The 24,996-nt window shown below is 42.8% G+C and overlaps 1 protein-coding gene across 1 annotated transcript in view; it reads left to right on the top strand.

Annotated features, from left to right (window-relative positions):
- The first annotated feature begins 1,269 nt into the window (after window positions 1-1,269).
- Window positions 1,270-24,996, top strand: part of fut10 (fucosyltransferase 10) — a 48,967-nt gene continuing 25,240 nt past the window's right edge. The window contains exons 1-2 of the mRNA XM_041197560.1: window positions 1,270-1,389; window positions 11,917-12,196. Of these exons, the coding sequence (XP_041053494.1) occupies window positions 1,270-1,389; window positions 11,917-12,196 (400 nt within the window). The remainder of the gene's footprint in view (window positions 1,390-11,916; window positions 12,197-24,996) is intronic.

Here is a 24,996-nt window from a genome sequence, read left to right as displayed (position 1 = left end):
GACTTGCAGTGGGATTTTGTCACTTTGTTCTCAGTGTTGGTGACTTGTGTATAAATAAGAGTCGACAACAAAAATTGGTTTTAAAAAAAAATCATATCCAGATGGGGGAAGGAGATTTTTTTTCAGAATTGTTATGATCTGGGACGGACTGCCTGAAAGGGTATGGAAGCAGATTCAGTAGTAACTTTCAAAGGGGAAATGGATACATACTTGAAAAGGAGAAATTTGCAGGGCTGTAGGGAAAGAGAAGAGAGTAGGGCTAATTGGATGGCTCTTTCAAAGAGCTGGCACAGACACGATGGGCCAAATGGCCTCCTACTCTGCTGTAAGATTCCAGGATTCTAGCTAATATTTATCTACCAATCAGTATCACAATAAAACAAATTATCTGGTCATTATCACATTGTTGGTGGTGGGGGTTTGGTGTGTGCAAACTGATTGCTGCATCTCCTGTATTTTTTATAGGTGATCCATATAATAATCTGAAGGGGGTTTGATAAGATTAGATGCCGAAGGGATGTTTCCCCTCGTGAGGGAATCTAGAACAAGGGGGCACAGTTTGGAACTTAGGGGTCTCCCATTTAAGACTGAGATGTGGAGAAATTATTTCTCTCTCAGAGGATCCTTTTTCTTTGGAATTCACAGAGCAGCAGAGGCTGGGCCATTGACTATGTGCAAGGCTGAGTTCGACAGATTTTTGATCAACGAGGGAATCAAAGGTTATGGAGGACAGGCAGGAAAGTGGTGTTCAGGCCACAATCAGGTCAGCAATGATCTTCTTGACTTGGTGCAGGCTTCGGGGGCCAAATGGCCTGCTTCTGCCTCCATTTCTTACATTCTTATGTACTTAATTGACTGCATTTTGGGGCATTCAGAGGTCATGAAAGGCACTTTAGAAATGCAAGTCTTTTAATTATATTGTATTTCTATTTATTTTCCATTCCACCAGACTCAATTTAGTTTTTCTAACTAAAGTTCTTCTGTGAAGGGAGTTGGAGTCACTAATTAATCTTCCAGTAATTAACTCTCGCAAGTGAAGAGGGGACAAGAGGGGGTGGCGGCAGAAATAGGGTCCAGGACACGTGACACTGCTCAGTCCAGGCGGGAGGAGGAGGCGGGAAGAAGCTGTTGATTGGCAGCCCACGTAGCCAATAAGCGTGCAGCACGGCGATGATATCACAAAGGGAGGTCGGCGAGCGGCCGCGGAACGAGCCAATGGGGGCAGGGCGGAGGCGGGAATAATGATGTATCCTTTTTTTTGGTTACATGATGGAAGGGGAACCGTGGCTCCGGCGAGAGCGGCGCCGCGGAGGCAGGACGGGGCTCAGGCGGCTCTGGCTCTACTGTCTGTGCTGCTGCGCCCTGCTGTTCCTCATTGTTACTTTGCAGGTTAGCTGCTTTCAATCCGTACTTGCTGCTGTCCCTCTGGGCGCGGTGGTTGATGAATGGCTCCCCCCCCCCCCCCCCCCATTGTCACACCCAGCCATTGATTGCCCTCAGTCCAGCTCGTCTCTGGTACAGGTATCTCCAGCCTTTGGTTACAGCTCACCTTGCACAGGGGGAGCCCGTGTATCCTTCAGGTGGACTAGGGGAGGGCCTCGTTTCTGTATTGTAAATTACTGGGCGCTATTATAATGGAAATTAACACATGTACTGTTGCTGTAAACCTGAAATAAAAGAACAGAACATGTTTTGACAATCCTCGGGTCTGGTAGCATCAGTTCTGATGAAAGTCGTTGACAAACGTTAACTCTGTTTTTATCTCCGCCGATGATGCCAGACCTGCTGAGTATTTCCAGCATTTTCTGTGTTTAATTATCATGCCTATGTAAACTTGTCACGCTGTACTTTCTGCGAATGACGGTGCTGCAGCCACTAGGTGGTATGTCATCTTGACCTCAGGACACCCAAAAGTATCTTACTGTTGAGGGTTCACATAGGCATTTCTATAATAGGATTAGAAATAGGAATTTATGATAGAGAAGTTGACTAGAAGTTGGTACTGATGTAGGATGTTTACTGTATTAAAGCACATGCAGGAATGTTTGGCCTTTATGAATAATGTGTGGTTTACTAACTTTGTTTTTCAACATGATTACAGAATTGCTTGTGCAGGTATGCTTATTACAAAATGAGCTGCAAAACACAGGAAAGGCCATGGTTCGCCACCCTTTTTTTATTTAAAGGTTTAATTTAACCCGTCACTGCATAAACCTTTGAAGTTAATTGTGACCCTTTTCAAGGTCTATTCACCACTGCCTGTTTTACTTTATAATAGAAAAATTGTTGAATCTCCAAATACAAATGGGATGCATTTGCTCTCATGGGAGAAAACCAAATGAGCAGATAATCTTTCCTCACAGGTCTAAGTATATGTCCTTATTCTCTCACTACCTTTTCTGTTTGCTATTGAATAGCTAACCTCCCATTTTACATTGGAAAAAACAGTTATGATTTCTCAATTTTGTCTTTACTGTATGAAATATTGAAATTTTGTCCTAGTCCTTGAACTTGTAGATTTTTTTTTGGTGGTGTGGGGGCAAAAGAACTGTAGTTCTTAAGCTACGGTCTTTAGAGTCGTTGGACTGTTTGTCTCCTCCTTCATTCTGATTTGAGGTCCATGTTGGTTTACAGTGATCACATCAACCCCAGATGACCACCCACTTTCTCTTTGCATACGTGCTTCCTGACTTTTAAGGTTTAAGTTGAGCATCGCAGATCCTTCTGTGCACCTAACCTTTCAAGACCACCCATACTGATCTGTAAAACTGTCCAACATCTTCAGAGACACTGACCTCCACTAGACACCTGCCAACTCAAAAAGTGTTGAATATAAGTCCACCATACTTCACACTGAAAGTGCAGTGGGGCTTGGGGGCTTGTCATAATTTCAGCTGCTGGCATATAGAACATTCCATTTCTTGTACAGCAAAGAACATGGAAAAATTATGGAAACTGTCCTCTTTCTTTGGGGAAACTGCAGATCATTCTGTATCCTCTGTTGCCAAATTGTCAGTCTTTCCTCTTGCACCTCAGTTTATCCCAGCACTCCTTTCATTCACACTGGCAAACTTCTAGTTTTTCCCTGTCAGATCATGATGACACACAGCGTTCCTTCCCCTAGCCCTTTTTTTTTATGCTGGCACTTCCTCCCAGTTCTCACTGGCATTTTTTCCCCCCACCCCTCCTCACATACAGTTCCCACCTGATTTTGCAGCACCAGGGAATAAACTACTCTGTAGTTGGAAATAACAGATCTTGCAAAATTATCGACACTGGCATGCTGTCTATCAACATCGACTCGCAATGTACTGTCTTCATTGGTCACATTACTGAAATAATTGTCCCGACTCAACAGAAGGACATTACAAAGTTAAGTAAAGCATTGCTCAGCAGATGTGGTGACATCTTTGGAGGCTGAAACAGAAGTTAACCTTTTGGGTCAATGTTAATATAGTTTGGTTCCAAGCACGGTGCTTGATTCTTACCAGAGCTTAAAGATGTCAGATGAACTAGGCACAGAAGCACTCCCAACTTTAACATATGGTACTGTTTGTAAGACTATTTGCATGTAACAGTTGTGTGCCTATCTTACAAATGACTGATGAGTAAGATAGTAAGATATCCTTGGCAGACACAGCAAAGGAGGCACATAAGCAGTTCCTAGTGGTTCTGAGTTTCGGACCAATCATTTAAAGTCCTAGTGGTGTCCACCACAGAGGCTGATGTTCTTCAAACCCTATTTCCAAGTATCAAAAAGCCATTACTCATGATTCTGTCCCACTCTACTAAAAAGAATTAAAAAGACAAACTTAATTTCACACCAGTAGAGCCAGTGTGAAGCGCTGAGCATTGTGAGACTGTCTCCTTGAGGCTGTGCCTTACAAACTGCTTAAATTGGAGTAGGATGGTCTTGCATCTGCATTAAAATGCATAGTGTGGGACTTCACTTTGATGCAAATATTGCAATGTATCTGGTCAATTCATGTGTTTGGTTCACTGCCTGGTTGTGAAAAAGTCCTACCAGATCTGGAGCTTGCATGAGCCAGCTTTTATGCATGTTAGTGATAAAGTTTGCAAATTAGGATGATTTTGCTTGCTTAATTTTCTTCCCTTATAATTCTTTATAACTTTTAGCTCTGTAACCTAAGTATTTTTTAATGCTATGTATATCACGATGCTAAATAGATGTTGCTGTAGATGATTCATATTGATCATTTTGATACAATTTTGCTCTCTTCTTGCAGGCTTTACCCTACAGTAGCTTACGATATCTTCCTGGCTTTCCTTTCTCCCTGAGCAACCTCTACCAGTTCCTGTCTCCTGTTGCTGATCCTGTAGCTTACAGCTGGCGGACTCTCTTCCAATCCCACTCTATTCCTCCTGGTATATACAAAGTGTGGTGTGACATTTTATTGTCGCTACTAACTTTCTCTTGCATGTAACTAATTGTACCGTAACTAACAGCAATGCTAGAACCGAAGCAACATGCTGCAGATACCGAAAATCTGAAATAGAAGCAGAAAATGCTGGAAATGCTTGGCTAGTCTGGCAGCATTTGGCTAGGGAGCAACAGAGTTAATGTTTTGAGATGATGACCATTTATCAGAACTGGAAGAAGTTCGAATTTAAACAATTTCCAATAAGTTCAGAGCTGGGTGGTGCTGGTGTAGAGGCAAGACATAGGACAAGAATGGTGCCAGGGATGAGGAAATGCAGTTAGGCAGCTGAATTGGAGAAACTGCAACTGATTTCCTTGGAGAAGAGAAGGATGAGAGGAGATTTGATTAAAGGTGCACAAAATCGCGAGGGGTCTGGAGAAAGTAGATAGGGAGAAACTTCCTGTTGGTAGAAAGATTGCGCACGAAAGGGCACAGATTTAAGAGAATTGGCAAAAGAAGCAATGGCGACAGGAGGGGAAAACTTCTTCACACAGTTAGAATCTGAAATACACTGCCCGAGAGTTTGGTGGAGGCGGATTCAACCGAGGAATTCAAGAGGGAATTGGATTGTTATCCGCAAAGGAAGAATGTCCAGGGCTATGGGGAGAAGGCGGGGGAGTGGCACCAGATAAATTGCTCCTACGGAGAGCCGGCACAAACCTAATGGGCTGAATGGCCTCCTGTGCTATAACAATTCTGAGACTCTGGAAGGCCGGTGACAGGCGGAAGGCAGGAGTATTTGATTAACAATGATGGTGTTAAGATGAAAAGGAGTGGTAATAGAAGAAAAGAAACGAGAAATGGCTCCTGAGGAGATATAAGTGGTTATAGCAACATCTACTCTGAGAAAACAGCCGCGGTAGTTATAATCCAAAGTTGTTGAAGTTGTTTTGGAGGTCAGAAAGCTGTAAAGTCACCGATTGAAAGATGAGGAACTGCTACCCAAGCTTCCATTGCGATTCAGTGAAACAATGTAGAAGGCTGAGGACAGAGGGTAAATGGGGCGGAGAAGGAAAGTAGCGATGTTAGAACGGTGATACTGCAGCATCTAGAGCTGGCACCAGGAGCTTAGTGGCAGAGCTCATGAACGACCCTGCCAATCAATAATCTTATTTGTTGCACAAACATACGAATTAGGAGCAGGAGTAGGCCACTCGGCTCCTTGAGCCTGCTCCGCCATTCAATAAGATCATGGCTGATCGGATTGTAACCTCAACCCCACATTTCACCCTACCCCCATTCACCTTTCACCCTCTTACTAATCAAGAATCTATCTAGCTCTGCCTTAAAAATATTAAAAGACCCTGCTTCCACCACCTTTTGAGCAAGAGAGTTCCAAAGACTCACGACCCTCTGAGAGAGAAAAAATTCTCCTCATCTCTGTCTTAAATGGGTGACCCCTTATTTTTAAGCCGTGACCCCACGTTCTAGATTCTTCCACAAGATCCTCTCCACATCCATCCTGTCAAGACCCTTCAGGATCTTAAAGGTCTCGATCATGTTGCCTCTTTCTGTTTTAAACTCCAGTGGATACAAGCCTAACCTGTCCAACCTTTCCTTGTAAGACAACCCACCCAAACCTGGTGGTAAGATGGTTTATCATAGATCTTGCTTACTGCAACTATACCAGAGCCAGTAAAGTGAGACCTGGGGTTTAGTCACTAGTTTTCAGTTTTGGTGACTTGTGTATGAATAGGAGCCAATAACAAAAATTAGCTTTTAAAAGAAAAAATCCAGATGGGGCAACGAGAATGTTTTTTTCTCTCAATGGGTTGTTGTGATCTGGAATGTACTGGCTGAAAGGGCGTGGAAGCAGATTCAGTAGTTACTTTCAAAATGGAATTGGAAACCTACTTGAAAAGTAAAAATTTGCGATGTCATAAAGGAAGAGTAAGAGCGAGTGATTAATTGGATGGCTCTTTCAAATAACCGACACGATGGGCCAAATGGCCGCCTCCTGTGCTGCATGATTCTACGATTCTGTTCCTAGTTTATTAATGAGGGCTAATTAATGGAAATGGAAGCCACAGAAGATTGTACGATGCTCTGGACTAACCTAAGTGTCTTTTTGAGCTGTGTTATTTCTTCTATGTTTAGAGAAGGACAGAAGAAGGAGAAGCTATTTAGTCCACTTAGATCGCTCCTCCCAATATGATTGTGAACTCCTGTTGAGTAATTTGGTTTCCTGAGGGGGATACCTAACCTGGAGGAAAGTTTCCCAGGTGATAACATTTCTTTGGAATTTCTCCCTCAATCCCCAAGATAATTGCACAAAACTTCCAGAAGATCCATTTCATTTTGTAATTTACATTGAGCATCAAAATGCTGGGCGGCTTCAGTTAAAGTGACATTAGATGGAGAGAGATATAAATGAATCATGACATGCAGATACAGCCTGTCCCTGTTTTAAGTTGTTGTACTTTAACATCAGTTAATGGGCCCGTATTCGTGTTTAGCTTCAGCAGTTTTATTTTAAAGTCATCTTCCTGTCGGTTCTGACAGAGCACTGCGTGAGCCAAATGGCGCTGTTTAGGAGAGGCAGAGACCTCTGCCTTTCCCTGTCCCTCCCTCTCACAGCCGACCCTCCAGTTTGTGGCCTCTGCCCAACTCTGTCCCTCCCTCTTGTCGCCGATCCGCCAGTTTGCGGCTCACCCCCTGCCTCTCGCCACTTGTCTCCAGAGCCCTTGTTCACAGTGAGGGTTCGGGATAGGGAAGCAACAAGCAGGAGAGCTGGGGAGTGGGAGGTCTGGCGAGAGGAAGGGTCTGCAGTGACCAGGGTGAGGAGTCAGAGTAGCAGAGGCCTCAAACCAGAGGGTTGGTGATAGGGAGGGTCAAGGAGCGGGATGTGTGGTGAGCAGGAGGTAATTGGAAAATTAGTACATCTCTTTTAACTGCTAAAATAAAATTAATTTAAAAATATATTTCATTTACCAATATAGGAATTTAGCAATGTAAAGTATTTCAACTTACAGGGTATAATGTTTTAATGATTTTTCTTATCAAAAAAAAATCCTACACAATCTAACTACAGCTTTTACAGCGGTTTTAATGGGAAAATCTGATTTGCTTAAAGTCATTTCCCATATAGTTGCTTGTTTCAGGAAAACAACTATAACTTTAAGTCAGGACTTAGTGTATAATGGAGTCCCCATATTGAAGTCCTACAACCTGTCCTTGTATTCATGGAATATGTGTGTTGCTCATTTTCCTAGTTTGGTGTCATCTGCAAACTTGATCACTTTGTATTTGAGTGGTTTATTGTAATCCTAGTATGGAGGTAGTTAAGAAAGCTATCTATTTAAAGTAGAATGGCCTAGCTGTTTGAGGTAGCATCATCACAATAGAGAGTATGGCTTTTCCTTATTGCAGGCATGTGTTTCTTTTAACGTGGGAATGTTGGATGAGAGGGTAAATTGTAGTCTTTACCTTGGAGTTTGAATTTAATGGTGCAAAGCAGTGTGCTAAGGCAACCTTGTGCCGACACATGATCGTGGTGTGATTTATGAACATGAACTTGCTTGTTCCTGAATCCTCAAACAAAATTCTTACATTCACTGTGAAGTAGAAAATGGTAGAAATGCAATTTGCATTATCCTCTCCTTGAGTTTTAGGTACTTTGGCTTAGTGCTGAGCTTGCTGTATTTGGCTTGATGAAAGAGAGCTACTTTCCATTTCTAGGAGAATTTACTGCCACACTGCGAGTTTGACCGATATCTAAAATTAGTTTTCAGTGCAATCCTTTGCACAATCAGGATTGTTTAGCAAGTGTTGTCCAATAGGGTTTGCAATGTGGCTCACCTCAGCATGCTAGAAGCTACATATATTCACACATAGGGCCCTGTCCTTTGCAGACAGAAGGACCATGTCCATGCATTGCACCTTTTTCAACTAAACAAAAACATGGGGGGGGCAGCCGTTCCCTTGTTCATTCCCCATGGCAATGCCTTGACCAGTCAGAGCCGACCTGCTTAGTTTGAATTTGAACTAAAGCTTGGTAGTTAACTGTTCCCTGGTGCATTCTTCATGGCAACGCCTCTACCGCTCAGAGTCTACTTGCCAACCAATCAGCACTCTCATCAGCATAAATTGTTGTTCCCTTGTTGCGAGCTGTCCTGATGAGTGCAAGACAAAAAACTTCATGTCTCTTTTTGTCAGTGATACTCAAGTTCTTTACCAAATGACAAATTTCCAGTCTCCATCTCTACCTTGGCACATCTGTTGAAACCCATCAGACCCGACTAATCAAACATTATGGTTGCCAATCTCTCACCTTACACTCGCCATAGACTTCTGCTTATCCAAAACTCTGTTGCCTGTATCCTATCCCGCACCAGCTTGGCTCACCCATCACCTCTGGCCTCACTGCTCACTGATTTACATTGGCCCTCAGTTCCTTAATGTCACAGATTTAGCATTTTTATTTTCGTATTTATGCCTTTTCATGGCCTCGCCCTCCTTATTAAAGGAACTTGCTCAACCATACAATGCCTCCTCCGAGTTCTGTGACACTGGGCCTTTGTCTACTCACCCCTGCCCCCACCCTTGCTCCCACTTTGGCGGCTGTTCCTTTAAGCCCCTTGGCCCCATACTTTGGAATTTCCCCCATAAACCTCCTCTCTGACCACATCCAAGATCCTCCTTGAAAACTGACCCCCCCCCGCCAACTGCCCTCCCTGCACTTTCATCACCACAAACCCTGTCCATAGTTATCTACTTCTTTGAATAATTCTACCTGACCAGCTCTGTGGAGTGTCTTGGGGCCAACACTTGTCCAAAAGATTAAAAATTGAGCTTGTCAGATTTTGCCACTGTGGATTTAGTAATTGATGCAAAGCTTTTAAATATTATGCTGATCCAGTGTTGAGGTACACGCTGTTCCTTTATAGTGCTCAGATTCTTATTGAGCCGCCATCTGAAACCTCTGATGCCCTCTATTGCACAAGGAGACATGAATTGTAATGTACAAGTGCAAAGTCTTGATCGAAACAATCCTCCTGAATGTACGTCCCAGTAATTGGGAATAAAGCTGTTTATGCTTGCTCTGTTTAAGGCCTCAAATCCAAATTCTGTATGGGGCTGTGAGAGTGTATCTATGAATGTGTTTGGATATTCTCTTGACTCTTCTTTAGGCTATGAATATGGCTATTGTACAGGCACAATTTAAAAAAAAAACCTTTCTGAATTCTGAACAATTATTTCTTTGACTGGTCAATCCTTTGGGGCTAATTGTTAAACTTCTGTTTTCCCAACATAACTTGGTGATTCATGGGACTCCTCGTATGATAGATATTTGTTGGAAGCTATTAAAGCCCAGTTTTTGATGGGACCGCTTCTGCCAATGTCTTGTAACGAGTCAAATTGTCTCAATAATTGTAAGCTAAATTTGTTTGCTTGGGGATTGTAAAGAAATGTGGCTTTTCTCTAGAAAACTCCAGATCAGCCCATCCAGTACTAAATGAATTGAGGGGAAGTGCTGATTAGCCGGAACATTTCATGTTACCTTGCATTGCTTTGAGCTTCTTTCTTTGTCAAAATTCAATATTAATTGCTTCCAGTTGAATATAATAAAGTATTTAATTTCAGAAATCACTATGGGCTAGGTCACCGCAAGCTTTTAGTTATGTAAGCATGGGTTGAAGAAAATATGTAAACATGTAGTTTTATTGCAACCCCTATTTTTTTTTTGGAATTAGTAAAATTGATTAGAATGTGATTTCTTTTGGGCGTGAAAGGTTATTACTTTAAACCTCATTCCACACTCAAGTATTGGGGTTGTTCCAGTGTCTCGGCTCCCAATACTCTTGGTTTTGGGATGAATGATTTTCTGCAGCCCTCCGTTGATAGTGAGGCCCAACAAAAACTTTATCTCGACGTTTTTTGACCGAGTACGAGGAAGAAATAATTGCTTTGAGCAGGTAAAGTGCGCAGATGGAAAGACATATGGGTATGTCGGCACAATCTGAATGTCAAACGGATGAACAGACCGATGACTGATGTGATGTGGCTTAATGAAGAAATGCAATATTAGTTGTAAAAATACAACTTGTAGCTAAGCATTTGTTAAATATCCTAACATGGTTTCTTGCCAAGTGAAATGATTGACACAGAATATCGTAGATGCCAGCACTTTAACAGCAGACACTGTATAAAATTCTAGAAGTTTGGATTGATTTCATTGTGGTAGGTTGCAGTGAAAAGTAAATTTGGTTCCTATCCATGCTCATTCAACAGCAGCATTGCATTAGCCAGTCAAGGTAAGAAATTAAACACAAGCCCTTTAGTAAGAGAATATTCATATGCTTGAACATTATAACACATATTGTAACATATGTGTGTGTTTAGGAGTGAGCCTTGACTGAGTAGCTGTATTCCTGCCTCGTGAATTGGCAGATTATAGGTTCAAAGCTCACTCCAGGCAGCCCCAGCAAACAGGAAATCAGAGCTCTGGATGGTGAACCCTGGGTTGGCATCCAGCAGGTACCTTCCTCTGATAGGAACAGAGTGACGCCTCTGTGTGTCTCTCCTCCGTCGTATCTAGGCAGTGTTAGCTGTGCTAACGACCTGTCCATGCAAAAGCAAAAGTGAGACATTGTAATGGAAGTAACCCAGAACACAATTAGTTGTTAGTGCAGTGGAAGAAATGGGTTGCTGCTTGGCTTGAAGGAGGAAAAAGAAGAAGGCGTATGTGGCTCGGTGTCATAATTGGTTTTATAATGTTCTGCGAAGTGCCTTGGAATGTCTCATCATGCTGAAGTTGATATATAAACATAAGTTGTTTAGTTGCAGGCACAGATACTGGTCAGAAACTTGTCTTGGATTACTTTATTCATTCTGGAGATGTGAGCACCGCTGGCAAGCATTTATTGCCCATCCATAATTGCCTTTGAGAAGGTGGTGGTGAGACACTTTCTTGCACCGCTGCAACCCTTGTAGGTACACCCACAGTGCTATTAGGGAGGGAGTTCCAGGATTTTGGCCCAGCGACAGTCAGGACGGTGAATGTCGTGGAGGGCAAATTGCAGGTGGTGATGTTGCCATCCATCTGCTGCCCTTGTCCTTCTGGCTGGTAGAGATTGTGGGTTTGGAAGGTGCTATCGAAGGAGCCTTGGTGCGTTGCTGCAGTGCATCTTGAGGGTGGTACACACTGCTGCCACTGTGCATCGGTGGCTGAGGGGAGTGAGTGTTTAAGGTGGTGGGTGGGGTGCCAATTCAGTGAACTGCTTTGTCCTGGATGGTGTCAAGCTTCTTGAGTGTTCTGGGAGCTGCACTCATCCAGGCAAGTGCAGAGTACTCCATCACACTCCTGACTTGTAGATGGTGGACAGGCTTTGAATGGTGTTTCAGGAAACCGTTGTCAGGTCTGAGGGGTGGAGAATAACTCCCCCCACCGAAGTGCATTAGACAATTCTGCAAGTAATTCAAAATGGTTGCACCAACTCGAAGCTTCGCATGACTTGAATGTTCATATCTGCAGGTGGTGGTTGAGCTCGGACAATTTGAAAGGAAGAAAGTGAAAATTGAGAGTGTGCACAGAGACGGACTGGAGCTTTGGGATCATGTGAAGGAAACAAATAATTCACCAAACAACGTGAAGAAATCTTCAGATGTGGACATCCAACATCCCATTATTATCTGGTGGTCACCACTGACTGGTGAATTGGGCCGATTAGGCCAGTGTGGAGCAGATACCTGTTACTTTACCATAAACAGGACTTACCAAGATCATCACATGACACGAGCATTCCTCTTTTATGGTGAGTTTTCATTGAATTCTTGGTCTGCCTTGAGAACTTTAGATATATATATAGACACTTGAGTTTAGGATGTAAGGGCTTATATACATAGAAGTTGAGATTAACTGCGGGGCCCCTTGTGTTCATGCTGACCGACAAAGAACTATCCAGCCCAGCCTCACCTTCCAGCTCTTGGTCCATAGTCCTTCAGGTTATGGCACCTGAAGTGTATATCCAAGTACTTTTCAAATGTTCTGAAGGTTCCTGCCTCTGCCATCCTTTCAGACAGTTCCAGAGCCCTGCTACCTCTTTGGTGAAAAAAATTCACCTCAAATCTCTTCTGAACCTCCTACCTCTTTGCCTCAATCTGCCGCCCTGTTTATGGGCCTTCAACCAAAGGATATCTGATCCACCATATCTCGACCCCCTCATAATTTTATACACTACAATTAAATCTCCTTTCCAAATGAAACAACCCTACCTTATCCAATCTTTCCTCATTGCTAAAGTTTTCCAGTTCAGGCAACAAAGTTGTAAGTCTCTTCTGGGCGGCCAATTTATAATCCCAATCAAAGTTGAATTTCACCGCCCTAAATTTTTAAAGGGTTGAACAAGCTGTAAAAGAGGCAGTTTGATTCTGGAGTATTGAATGTAAAAACTAGAAAGTCCTGTTAAATTTATGCAAGGCAGCAAAGTAACATCGGTTAGGTGAGTGGGCAAAGATCTGGTAAATGGAGTATAATGTGGGCAAATGTGAAATCGTTCATCTTTGGCAGGAAGAATAAAAAGGAAGCTTATTATCTAAATGGTGAGAGATTGCAGAGATCTGAGATTCAGAGGGATCTGGGTGTCCTAATGCATGAATCACAAAAGGTTAGTATGCAGTTAATTAGGAAAGCTAACAGAAAGTTATCATTTATTGTGAGGGGAATTGGTTATAAAAGTAGAGAGGTAATGCTTCAGTTGTACAGGGCATTTGGTGAGACCACATCTGGAGTACTGTGTTCAGTACTGGTCTACTTACTTAAAGAAAGATGTAAATAGATAGAAGTAATTCAGAGAAGGTTTACTAGACTAATATCAGGAATAGGTGGGTAGTCTTATGAGGAAAGTTAGGCTTGTATCCATTGGAATTTGGAAGAGTAAGAGGTGACTTAATTGAAACCATTAAGATCCTGAGGTGACTTAATTGAAACCTTTAAGACCCTGAGGGGTCTTGACAGGGTGGATGTGAAGAGGATGTTTCCTCTTGCGGGAGAATCTGGAACTCGGGGGGGGGGGGGGGGGGGGGGGGGGGGGGGTCACGTTTTAAAAATAAGGGGTCGCTGTTTTAAGACAGAGATGAGGAGAAATTTTTTCTCTGAGGATTGAGAGCCTTTGCAACTCTTCCTCAAAAGGTGGTGGAAGCAGAGTCTTTGAATATTTTTAAGGCAGAGCTAGATAGATTCTTGATTACAAGTGGGTGAAAGGTTATTGGGGGTAGGCAGGAATGTGGGGTTGAGGTTACATTCACATCAGCCATGGCAGAGCAGGCTCGAGGGCCTAAGTGGCCTACTCTTCATAATTCATATGTTCATATGTAAAATGTTAGTTATAATTGGGGTATTTAGTGAGTGCCGTTACTGGAGGAATTATTGGAGCCATGGGAAGGGTACAGCAAAGATTCAAAAGGATGTTGACAAGAATGAGAAGTTCGACTTGTGACGAAAGGTTTGGGAAAACAGGGGCTCTGTTCCCTGGAAAAGAAGGTTAAGTGGGAAACAAATAGAAATATTCAAAATGCTGAATGGCATTGAGAGCACCTTGGGGTACCTTACAAGGCATTTGATAAGTACAAGCTGTTGGTAAACTGGAAGCTAAAACTCAGACTATCGCTAAAAGACTGAAAAGGGAAGTTAAAACTTTTTTTCGTAGAGGATTATTAAACATGCAATGCTTTATAATTAATTTTAAACCTGAGATTGATAGATCTTGCTAGCCAAGATACAGATTACCTGTCTTGGCTCCATGTCATTTAATGCCTATGGCCAGCAAAAATCTCATTGATCTTATTGAATGGCAGAACAGGTATGAGAGCCTGAATGGGCCTACATCTGTTCCTATGTTTCTTTGCTACAAATCTGGAGGATGTGACTAACATAATGTAGAAGGGAATTGGAGAGGAATTTGAAAAAAAAGAATATAATAGGATACAGGAAAAGAGTAGTGGACCGAAGTGAAAGTAAATACACTTAACACCATCTCCCTGTCTTTTGTTGGGAGTGAATGATCTCCGCCTGTACTATAATAAAACGTCTGTGCTAAAAATGACGATTAGGTGCTGTTTGTTTGATATTTGAAATTACATGCCTATTATTAAGTAGTTGAGTAAATGTCCTGCTGGTGATATAGAATTCATTGATGAAGCCGACTGAGACTTTTTTTTAGAAGAAATTCTGACCAACCTATTAAGAACAATCTCAAGCTTCCTATGCATGGGTGACAAAATGTTGTCTGGTACCAGTTAGTCTATCCTATGTGAGCTGTGGTTATGGTTGAACTGTCACCAGGTTTATTTAAACTCTGTAGGATGATTGGAAGCATCAGCTACAACATGGCCGGACGTAAGTGGGTCTTGGTTTGTGTATTTCTGGATGGTCGCTGAATGCTGCCCTCCCAAAGAACAAGTTATTATCAGCTTGGCTATGCTGACCATGTTCTCTCCTTTCCTTTTGGGTCAGTAGCCTGTGGGTTCAATGCCAATCTTGAGCACCTTATCTGAACTAATGCTTCAGTGCAGCATTGAGGGCGAAGAGAATAGAGGGATACTTGGTGAGGATAGGAAGGTCCAATTTTAGAGTTGGGGGGTGGCATGTGTTGAGTATGAACGCAGGTATGGATCAGTTGGCCTGTTTCTATGACATAGAGTATATGAAATTCTACACGGTTTTCACTCTCTCTAGGTTACTCCAGAAGCAACCGTTTTATTTACTTTTTTCTTGGAAAAATGGATCTCTTGCGCATTCCTTTTAATCTCCATTACCTGTCCTCAAGAGCTGAAGGAGTTGATGCTTGAGTGACCTCCATGACCTATATAAATCCTGGAAGGGCTCTTAAACAGCATTGCTATTTCCAACTTTATCACCAACTTTGAGTGCAAGCAGGGTTTTTACTCCACAATGTATCAACGGGGGGAGGCTGCCAGAGGACTGGAAAACAGCCAATGTGGTTCCACTATCTAAGGAGGCTTATAGAGATAAGCCAGGGAACTACAAGCCAGTGAGTCTCTCGTCAGTGATAGGGAAACTATTGGAGAAAATTCTGAAGGAAAGAATCTATCTCCACTTGGTTTGATCAGGGATAGTCAGCATAGCTTTGTCAGAGGGAGGTTATGCCGAACAAATTTGATTGAATTTTTTGAGGAGGTGACCAGGTGTGTAGATGAGGGTAGTGCAGTTGATGTAGTTTATATGGATTTCAGCAAAACCTTTGACAAGATCCCGCATGGGAGACTTATAAAGAAGGTAAATGCACATGGGATACACGGTAATTTGATAAGGTGGATTCAAAATGGCTTAGTTGTAGGAGACAGAGGGTGATGACAGAAGGATGCTTTAGTGACTGGAAGCCAGTGTCCAGTGGCTTACCACAGGGATCTGTGCTGGGTCCTCTATTATTTGTCATTTATATAAATGACATAGATGTCTATGTGAGGGGTAGGATCAGTAAATTTGTGGATGACACGGAGATTGTCCGGGTTGTTAACAGTGAGGTTGAGTGTCTTGGGCTACAGGAAGATATAGATGGGATGGTCAAATGGGCAGATAAGTGGCAGTTGGAATTTAACCCTGAAAAGTGTGAGGTGATACACTTTGAAAGGAGTAATTTGACAAGGAAGTATTCAATGAATGGCATGATACTAGGAAGTTCTGAGGAACAAAGAGACCTTGGCGTGTGTCCATAGATCTCTGAAGGCGGAGGGGCATGTTATTGGGATGGCGAAAAAGGCATATGGGACACTTGCTTTTATCAATCAAGGCATAGATTACAAAAGTAGGGAGGTCATGTTGGAATTGTATAGAACCTTGGTGAGGCCACCGCTGGCTACTGTGTGCATTTGTGGTCACCACATTATAGGAAGAATGTGATTGCTCTGGAGGGGGTGCAGAAGAGATTCACCAGGATGTTGCCTGGGATGAAACATTTAAGTTATGAAGAGAGGTTGGATAGATTTGGGTTGTTTTCATTGGAGCAGCGAAGACTGAGGGGCGACCTGATCGAGGTGTACAAGATTGAGGGGCATGGACAGAGAGCAACTGTTCCCCCTAGTTGAAGGGTCAGTCACAAGGGGACATAATTTCAAGGTGAGGGGCAGGAGGTTTAGGAGGTATGTGAGGAAAACCTTTTTACCCAGAGGGTGGTGACGGTCTGGAATGCGCTGCCTGGGAGGGCGGCGGAGGCGGGTTGCCTCACATCCTTTAAAAAGTACCTGGATGAGAACTTGGCACGTCATAACATTCAAGGCTATCGGCCTTGTACTGGTAAATGGGATTAGGTAGGTAGGTCAGGTGTTTCTCACGTGTCGGTGCAGACTCGATGGGCCGAAGGGCCTCTTCTGCACTGTGATTCTATGATATAGGAATGCACATGATGTGTTGGGTTGGCCAATGTGCTGTCAGCTCACCCAGCTGGACAGCAGTTGGCTGGATAGACCCAAACCAGGACTCAGCACCTGGCTACAGAGGAAAAAAATTAGGGTTTCTGTTCCTCATTGTTAGACAGTAGCCTCTGCTAATAAGATTTTTGTCTTTTTGTAACACTTTTTCTCAGGATGTGAGTAATTCTTAAAGGCTATATTTATTGCCCATTCTTAGTTGCTGTAAGAGGGTGGTAGTGGTGGATCACCTCCTTGAATCGCTGCAGACCTTGTGATGGTGCTGTCAATATGATGTTAGGTAGAGTTGTGCAGGATCTTGACCCAGCCACCATGAATGGGCAGCATTCTATGTTAACACCAAGATGGTGTGTGCGCCTGGGAGGAAAATGTGAAGGTGATGGTATTCCTAGGATCTTGTTATGCTTGACCTTCTCTGCAGTAGAGATTGCAGAACTGGAAGGTGCTGTTGGAGTTGATTTTGGTGAGATGCTGCAGTGCATCTGCATATTGTACACACTACATCCACAAGTGAAGTGGGGAGGGTGGGCTGATAACATATTAAGTCTAGTGCAGTGCTCTGACCTAGTATACTGCTGTGTCCTGGATGGTATTGAGCTTCTTGAGAATTGCTGCGATTTACCCCCACTCCTTTATTTTTTTGATCGGTGTCACTTATGGTTCAGCAGCTGAGATGGAGGGTAAATTACCACTTGTTGGTCATCTACTGCCCAGCAACAGTGAGAGGTCACCAGGAGATGCCATTCAGAGTTACTTTCTCCACAGTTTCTGTCTATTGCCCCTCTTGGGCTCATGCATTCCTCAGAAGCACCTCACTTACCAAATGTTGGCTGGGATGAGGACCTTCTATAAGAGACAGTGTTCCCTGTAAGCTCTGTGTATGTGAGATTATGCAGAAATCCGGAGGTACCATGCAATGCCCCCTTTAAGCTTTAAGACCGCTAGATGTTATAAGATGGTTATATTTTAAACTGTCTCCTTTAATTCAAGGTAAAATGGAATAGTGGAGAGGGGCATTTGATCTCATACAAAGCCTGCCCAGGGACAAGCCTATGTGATCTGGTTGCCATAGGGTGAGGGGCCCAGGTCGAATCTTATTGCAAGTAAGGTGCAAGCTTTAACACCTGAACACAAAGGAGAAGGCAGCTGTTCTTGCTGCTTGCAGACTTACAGACTGTCAGAGATGGTCAATCCAAGAGAGTTGGAGAAGACCTGCATGAGCTGCTGTTATGCCAGGAAGAATGAAAGGACTGCTGTTGTGGTAACCACCAAGTGGAGGGCTGGTGACGACGGAACCCATGTTCAATGAAACAAGGATTGTGAAGAGTTAAAGACCACATAATTACCAGAGGGTACTTTGCAACAGGAAGTCCATGCAATTATGCGCAAAAGGTTGAGTAGAGGGGACTTTGTTTAAAAGGACACTGGAAGATTCAGCCTCTTGAAGCAGAGCGAAGCAATCTTGTTATTGCCAGGAGGAGCTATGGGCTTTAAACTGAAAGCTTCATGTCTACAGAAAGTGTGGTGTAATGTATAAACATGGCATGGGGCTTTTATTTGTGTTAAGTTGCTGGGAATACCTAGTTTCGGGTATAAGTTGCCCACTAAGTCATGTTTAGTCTATGTTGACTTTTAGTGTGTTTGTTACAGTAAAAGTCTTAAAACATGAAAACTTCTTGTGTGGTCCTTTGAGTCGCTTACTGGAAAATCCATATCTCTTTTTAAAAGTTATTGGTATCTATGGGGATTGCAACATAAGATACTGCACAGAAAAACTTTAAAAGTACAGTACATTCAGATGAACAGGCCGTACCCAACTGAAAGAATTTCATGGGGATTGAGTGAACATTTGCATCTGAGCACTCTGTGGCCAATAGTTTCTCAAACCGATCAGTAAGCAGTTCCTTGTATCCACCAGCATTTATTTCTTGTGTTTCACCTCATTACAAGCTAATAGGGTCCAACGCGCACTGACACAGACAATCTGTTGCTTCTGTCAAGCTCAGTGCAGACATTTACAGCCTTGTGTTAGAAACAGACCTTGAAATATTTCAAGTGAATTTCTTTTTTTTTAAAGATAGAGAACACGATTTAAAAACTAGATTTCTATTATTTATTGACAGCTTTGCCCTCATCCTCCAACTTCTGTACCAGAGCATAAATGGGTGGGTTTATTTGTTCGTTCCTCGGATGTGGCTGGGCCAGCATTTATTGCCCATCCCTAATTGCCCTTGAGAAGGTGCTGGTGAGCTGCCTTCTTGAACCACTGTAGCTCATTGGTTTAAGTACACCCACAGTGCTGTTAGGAAGAGTGTTCCAGGATCTCAACCCGGTGAAGGTGAAGGAACGGCAATACAGTTCAAAGTCAGGATGGTGTGTGAGCTTGGAAGGGAACTTGCAGGTAGTGGTTTTCCCAAGTTTGTGCTGCCCTTGTCCTTTGAGATGGTAGAGCTTCGGGTTTGGAAGGTGCTCTCTATGGAGCCTTTTGGTGATGCAGTGCACCTTGTAGATGGTACATACTGCTGTCACTTGTGCATCAGAGAGGGAAGGAGTGAATGTTTAAGTGGCGGATGGGGTGCCAATCAAGCGGGCTGCTTTGTCCCAGTTGGTGTTCAGCTACGGAGTGTTGTTGGAGTGCGCTCATCTAGACAAGTGGAGAGTATTCCATCACACTCCTGACTTGTGCCTTGTAGTTGGTGCACAGACTTTGGGGAATCAGGAGGTGAGTTACTCGCCACAGGATTCCTAGCCTCTGACCTGCTCTTGTAGCCACAGTATTTATATGGCTAGTCCATTCAGTTAATTCCATTAAATGTTAAGTGGAGATGGTTAGATTCTCTCTTGTTGGAGATGGTCATTGCCTGGCACTTGTACGACACAAATGTTACTTGCCACTTAACAGCCCAAGCTTAAATGTTGTCCGGATCTTGCTGCACACGGACACGGACTGTCTCAGTATCTGAGGCGTTGCAAATGGTGCTGAACATTGTGCAGTCATCAGCGAACATCTCTATTTCTAACCTTATAATGGAGGAAAGGTCATTGATGAAACAGCTGAAGATGGTTGGGCCTAGGACACTACCCTGAGGAATTCTGGAATTCCTGCAGCAGTGTCCCAGGATTGAGATGATTGACCTCCAACAACCACCACCATCTTCCTTTGTGCTAGGCATGACTCCAACTGGTGGAGAGATTTCCCCCTGATTCCCATTGACTTCATTTTTGCTAGGGCTCCTTGATGCTACACTTGGTCAAATGCTGCCTTGATGTCACCTTACCTCAGGAGTTCAGCTCTTTTGTCCATGTTTAGACCAAGGCTGTATTGCGATTCTTTACAGAATAAAAACATATGCTCCTTTTATTTCATGTACTTGGAAAGCAAATAGCTCTCTTACTATCAGCCTGCTCTGGTGTTTTGCCTCAGAGGTAAGCATTTTTGGATTTTAAAAAAACTCTTTCATGAGATGTGGGTGTTGCTGGAAAAGCCAGAATTTTCTGCCCGTTCCTTGGACCAAGCGGCTTGCCAGGAAATTTCAGAGGACGGTTAAGAGTTAGCCACGTTGCAAAATTGCAAGAATGACGTGCAAAGGAAAAGATGTCAAACCAGTGCTACAGTGCAGCTGTAACGGAGAGAAACCTAAACCGAAATTTTGACACAATTGTTTTAACAAGCGGCATCTTATACCCCAGCCAACACTACCCACCACCCCTGCCATCTTCGCCCAAGAAATTTTATGTAGAGACAGCTTATCCCATTGTCAAAAATGAAACTTCAGCCTTCCTTTTAGGAACTGTTGTTACTTTGAGCTTGTCATTCATTATGCTGATGAAATGTGCAGGGTATAATTCTTCCAAGTCATCCCAGTTTTACCGCCAGATTTGTTGGAGCAAAGTAGTAGCATTCCTGCCTCTCTGTCGGAGAATCCTGCTGCAGGCAATGTTGGCGAACAGTGTTCGCAATTCTGGGCTGACGTCCAACAGAATGCCTGCTACGGTGAGTGTCTCCCTCTCCCTACCGTCACTTTCAATGTAGGGGTTGTGGTAGCTCCTTCTGCCCTACAGGATTATGAGCACCCTATGGACTAGTATAATAAAGAAAGAAAATGCTGGAAATACTCAGCAGATCAGGCAGCATCTGTGGAGAGAGAAACAGCATTAATGTTTCTAGTTAATGACCTTTCATTAGAATCCCTGACTGGTATAATGATGGCTATGACCATTTAAGGACACTTCACATTATGGCTTGTCAAGTGTTAAAATCAGTCTATGTGAATCCTTCCACTACCTTATGCTGTTGTGAAAAGGAAGAGTGCGTAGCACAGAAAAGACCAACAACTAGGCCTTCCAGCACACGAAGATGCCCATCACGTCTCTATGGAAGAATTATCTAATAGTCCCACTCCCACAGCTTCTCAAATCTTTCCTTTTCAGTGCCTTATTATTCAGTTATTATTGAATCTGCCTCCACGACCCTTTGAGGCAGATTTTTTTCTCTCTTTTATTTGCTCAAAGAGTTATTTATTCCAGTTATCTTTCCTCATCAGTACCAGAAAACAAATTTCCCTTATCCAGGGGTTTCCAAACTTTATGGGTTGCATATACATGCAACAGTTCAAATCCATTCATTACTGCACTATTTCAAGTTGCTGATCCTAACAAGTTTTGTAGTTCTGGTTTAGGTTTAATCTGCAATGAATAATGTTCAAAACCTTCAAACCCACAAACTCAAATCTGGAGAAACCAGAAAATTAAAATAAGTATGGTGAGCCGTTCAACAAAGAGAGTGATAGCAAGTCAGGTGGGATGTGTAATGGGCAGCTGTCCATGAAGAGTGTGTGGAGTATATATAATGGACAGACAAATTGCTACAGCCTGTTTTGCATTTGACAAAGTTCAATTTTACTCCCTGTAAATGTAAATTGGACTTTGTTGCTTGATCTTTGAAGGTAGCATTTCTTGACTCAAAACTTTCACACCAGTTTGGAAGAACAAAGCCTATAATTGTACAGCTGGATGTATTTAACAGTTTCACGCAGCCAGTATTGCACATTACTCAAATCCTGATGACACCAGTACAAGCAATAAGGCTCCAAAGCCAGCTGAAATTGCAATGTGTTCTTGTTTTTTTTTTTGGTTGCCAGATGTTGTTAATAATCACACTTTAAGCTTAGAAAGATCAGGAACTCTTTGTTGAATGTTGTTATGCTGCCTGGTATAAAGGAGGACCAGATTGACTGGTTCTGTTCCACTTCATATGAGTCTAGTGCAGAGGTGAAATGTGGGTCCCTGGATCACTTACACGTAACACATTGGTTCCTAGCTAATTAATTCCTAGCTGTTTACAGATAATACAACAATATATAGCATCCCTCTTTCTTTAAAATGTAATACCCCTATCAATGTGTCTGTTCTAGTCATTAACATTTATAAACAAAAGATTATCAATCGATTTTTGGAAATGAACTGAACCCCTTAGTTTTTTATAGCGTGTGTTCTTTTCTAAAAATATTATTCATAATATCACTTAGGTGGTAAAATGTCATGCCTCCATCTTGTAGATTTGGCATTTGTTGCTCTGAGTGGTGAGTTGGCACACTAAATAGGTGATGTGTGTGTTGTTCCTGGTGTTGCAGGAATCGCGCTTACTGTGCAAACGTCTCGATTGCTGATGATGTTGTTAATTGTCTCCCTGGATATTGATGTTTCCGGCGTTGTTGCTGGTGTTTTCTGTTTTTCCGGCTCTGGTGTAGGTCGAATATGGACTCTTGTTTCTTCTCATTTGCTTATTGGTTTCGGTCTCATTTATGTATGACCTTAGTTTCTCGGCTTATCTTGTTTCTCCTGTGGCGACAACCGAGATGGGGGATCTGTTAGCCTCCTTTCTCTTCCTGACTTGTATTTCAGAGTAAAATCATAACTCTGAAGCCTCAAGAGTAACCTCTGCAGTCTTGCTGGTGCTCCAGTGGATGATGGTCAATCTCCACTATGAACTTTCTCCCATAGAGAGATGTAAGGAACTTCTGACATCCATACACAAATGCCACTAGTTCTCTTTCTAAGTTAGCATATCTGGTCTCAGCTGAAGTTAGAGCTTTGGATACGAGCATATGAACTAGGAGCAGGAGTAGGCCACTCGGTCTCTCGAGTCTACTCCGTCATTCAATAATTCCATGCTTCTCAACTCTCTCTTATCGCTTCGGGCTTTCATCCCAGAGAGATCCATGATTCCTTCATGCTCGGCTTGATTCCATCAGGTGTGTACACACTTTGGGAGAACTGGCAATCTGTCACTTTCACAACGCATTTGGCTGCAGTTAGCTTGATCCCAGCTTTCCTGGTTCTCTCCATGGTTTCATGTAGATGGTAATCATGATCTTTATCACTTACACCTGGATATCTGGATATCATCTGCTGTGCTTATTGACCTTTTGCATCCCCTGTGTGTCTTGTTTACTTTCTGCTGGAACACGTCCTGGCTCACTTTAAGGCCAAAAGGTAGACGTAGGAATTTGAACCGTCCAAAGGGTGTGTTGAAGATTCTGCATCTAGTTTCACATTCCAGTAGCCATTTCTGGCATCGAACTTACTGAAAACTTTAGCCCCTGTCAGTGTTGGTGTGATCTCTTCCAGTGTTGGAATAGGGTAGTGAATTCTTTTAATAGGCTTACGATCTTTGGAATTGAGGCTAATTATTAGCCGCCCATTCTCACACCACGATAGAATTTACCTAGTGGGGGTTGGTTTCATCACTGGGTCAACAGTGATGCGATACTCAAAAGTTTCAAAGCATCCAACCATCTCCTCGAAATATAGTTAACGTCTTTTCCTTTGTGTGTCCACCTGATTTGGGCTAGTCCTAGCTGTTGAATCTTGGTTCCACCCGTTTGCTGTTGGAACGACATTGCTTGGTTTCAGAACACCTTTCTTTGGTTAACCATTTTCTTCCATATTTTCAAGAAAGATCTTTTGGTATTGTCTGTGCGGGACAATATTACCCTGCACTCTGATATCAATCTTCACCTTCAGATTTATCATTGGGGCTTTTCTCTCACCCTCTACCTGGTCTGAATGGCTGTGTGAACTTCTTTTCCCTGGGAATGGTCTGCATCCTGCCATCTCATGCAGTTGTGTGGTTCCCTATGTCTATTGTGTTCTCAGACTTAACATCATCTTCCAGGGTATGAATGTTTTGATTTCTGTTCTGTTGCTCCGGCTCTGGTGCCTCGTCTAGCACCTTCTCCTTTTTGTTCTGCACATCTTTGCTCAATGATGGGCCTTTTCACAGATTGATCTATGTGTGGGAGATTTCCTTCGGGCTGTGAATTCATGTGCTCATCCACACCTGCCCATCCTCTTCTCTGTTTGGTCTACATTCTTTTCTTGCTGCACTGCATCAACCCTGCAGCATTTCTCTTGACTTAACTGAAGGCTAGCCGTTTGTGTAGTTAACGTCTTCATGTGTCTGCTCATGGCTTCGTGTGCTCTAGCAGTGTCTACAGCTTGCATTATTGTGAGCTCGTCTTTCCCAATTAACGCTTTTTGTACTTCAGGGTGTGCAGAACCCCAAATTAGTTGATCTATCGGCCTTTCATCTGTGTCTTTAAACTTACGTTTTCTAGCTGCAATTTTTAACCTTGTTACAGAGTTATCATCAAGCTTGCCTAAATCCTGCATGAGGCCTTGAAATTCATACTGGTAGATCCAATGAGTCAATTTTGGTTGGAGATTGGTGCTGAATTTTTCAAAAGGTTTGTCTGGATCTCTGCTTCCTCTTCAGTAAGCTCCTAGCCGTTAAATAACTTTAATCCTATGTCTCCTGCCTACAGAAAGGTTATAGTTGACCCTCTCCACCTTGCTAGTGCTTTTTGGGAAGCTACTGAATGTCAATCTGCACTTTTGTTTAAACTTTACAAATTCCTCTATGACATCATCAGCTTCCCAATTCATTGTGGGCTGTACCTGTACATTCATTGCTGTGCCAGTTGACATTTCACCTTTTCTTTTTGCACAATTCACTCAGTTTCTCTTCTGGCGCTAATGTGGGTTGATTTTCCCAATCATCACACAATTAATTTAAAATGCTTTAGATTTACTTGCACTTGCTGCCACTGTGTTATGTGTCTCTTGTCTTTTCATTCTCAGACGTTAATAATCACACTTGGAAAGA

The sequence above is a fragment of the Carcharodon carcharias genome, chromosome 1 (genome assembly GCF_017639515.1).
Source record: "Carcharodon carcharias isolate sCarCar2 chromosome 1, sCarCar2.pri, whole genome shotgun sequence".
Classification (NCBI taxonomy): Eukaryota; Metazoa; Chordata; class Chondrichthyes; order Lamniformes; family Lamnidae; genus Carcharodon; species Carcharodon carcharias.
The sequence above is the reverse complement of the archived record's forward strand: the minus strand, read 5'-3'. Positions and strand labels throughout refer to the sequence as shown.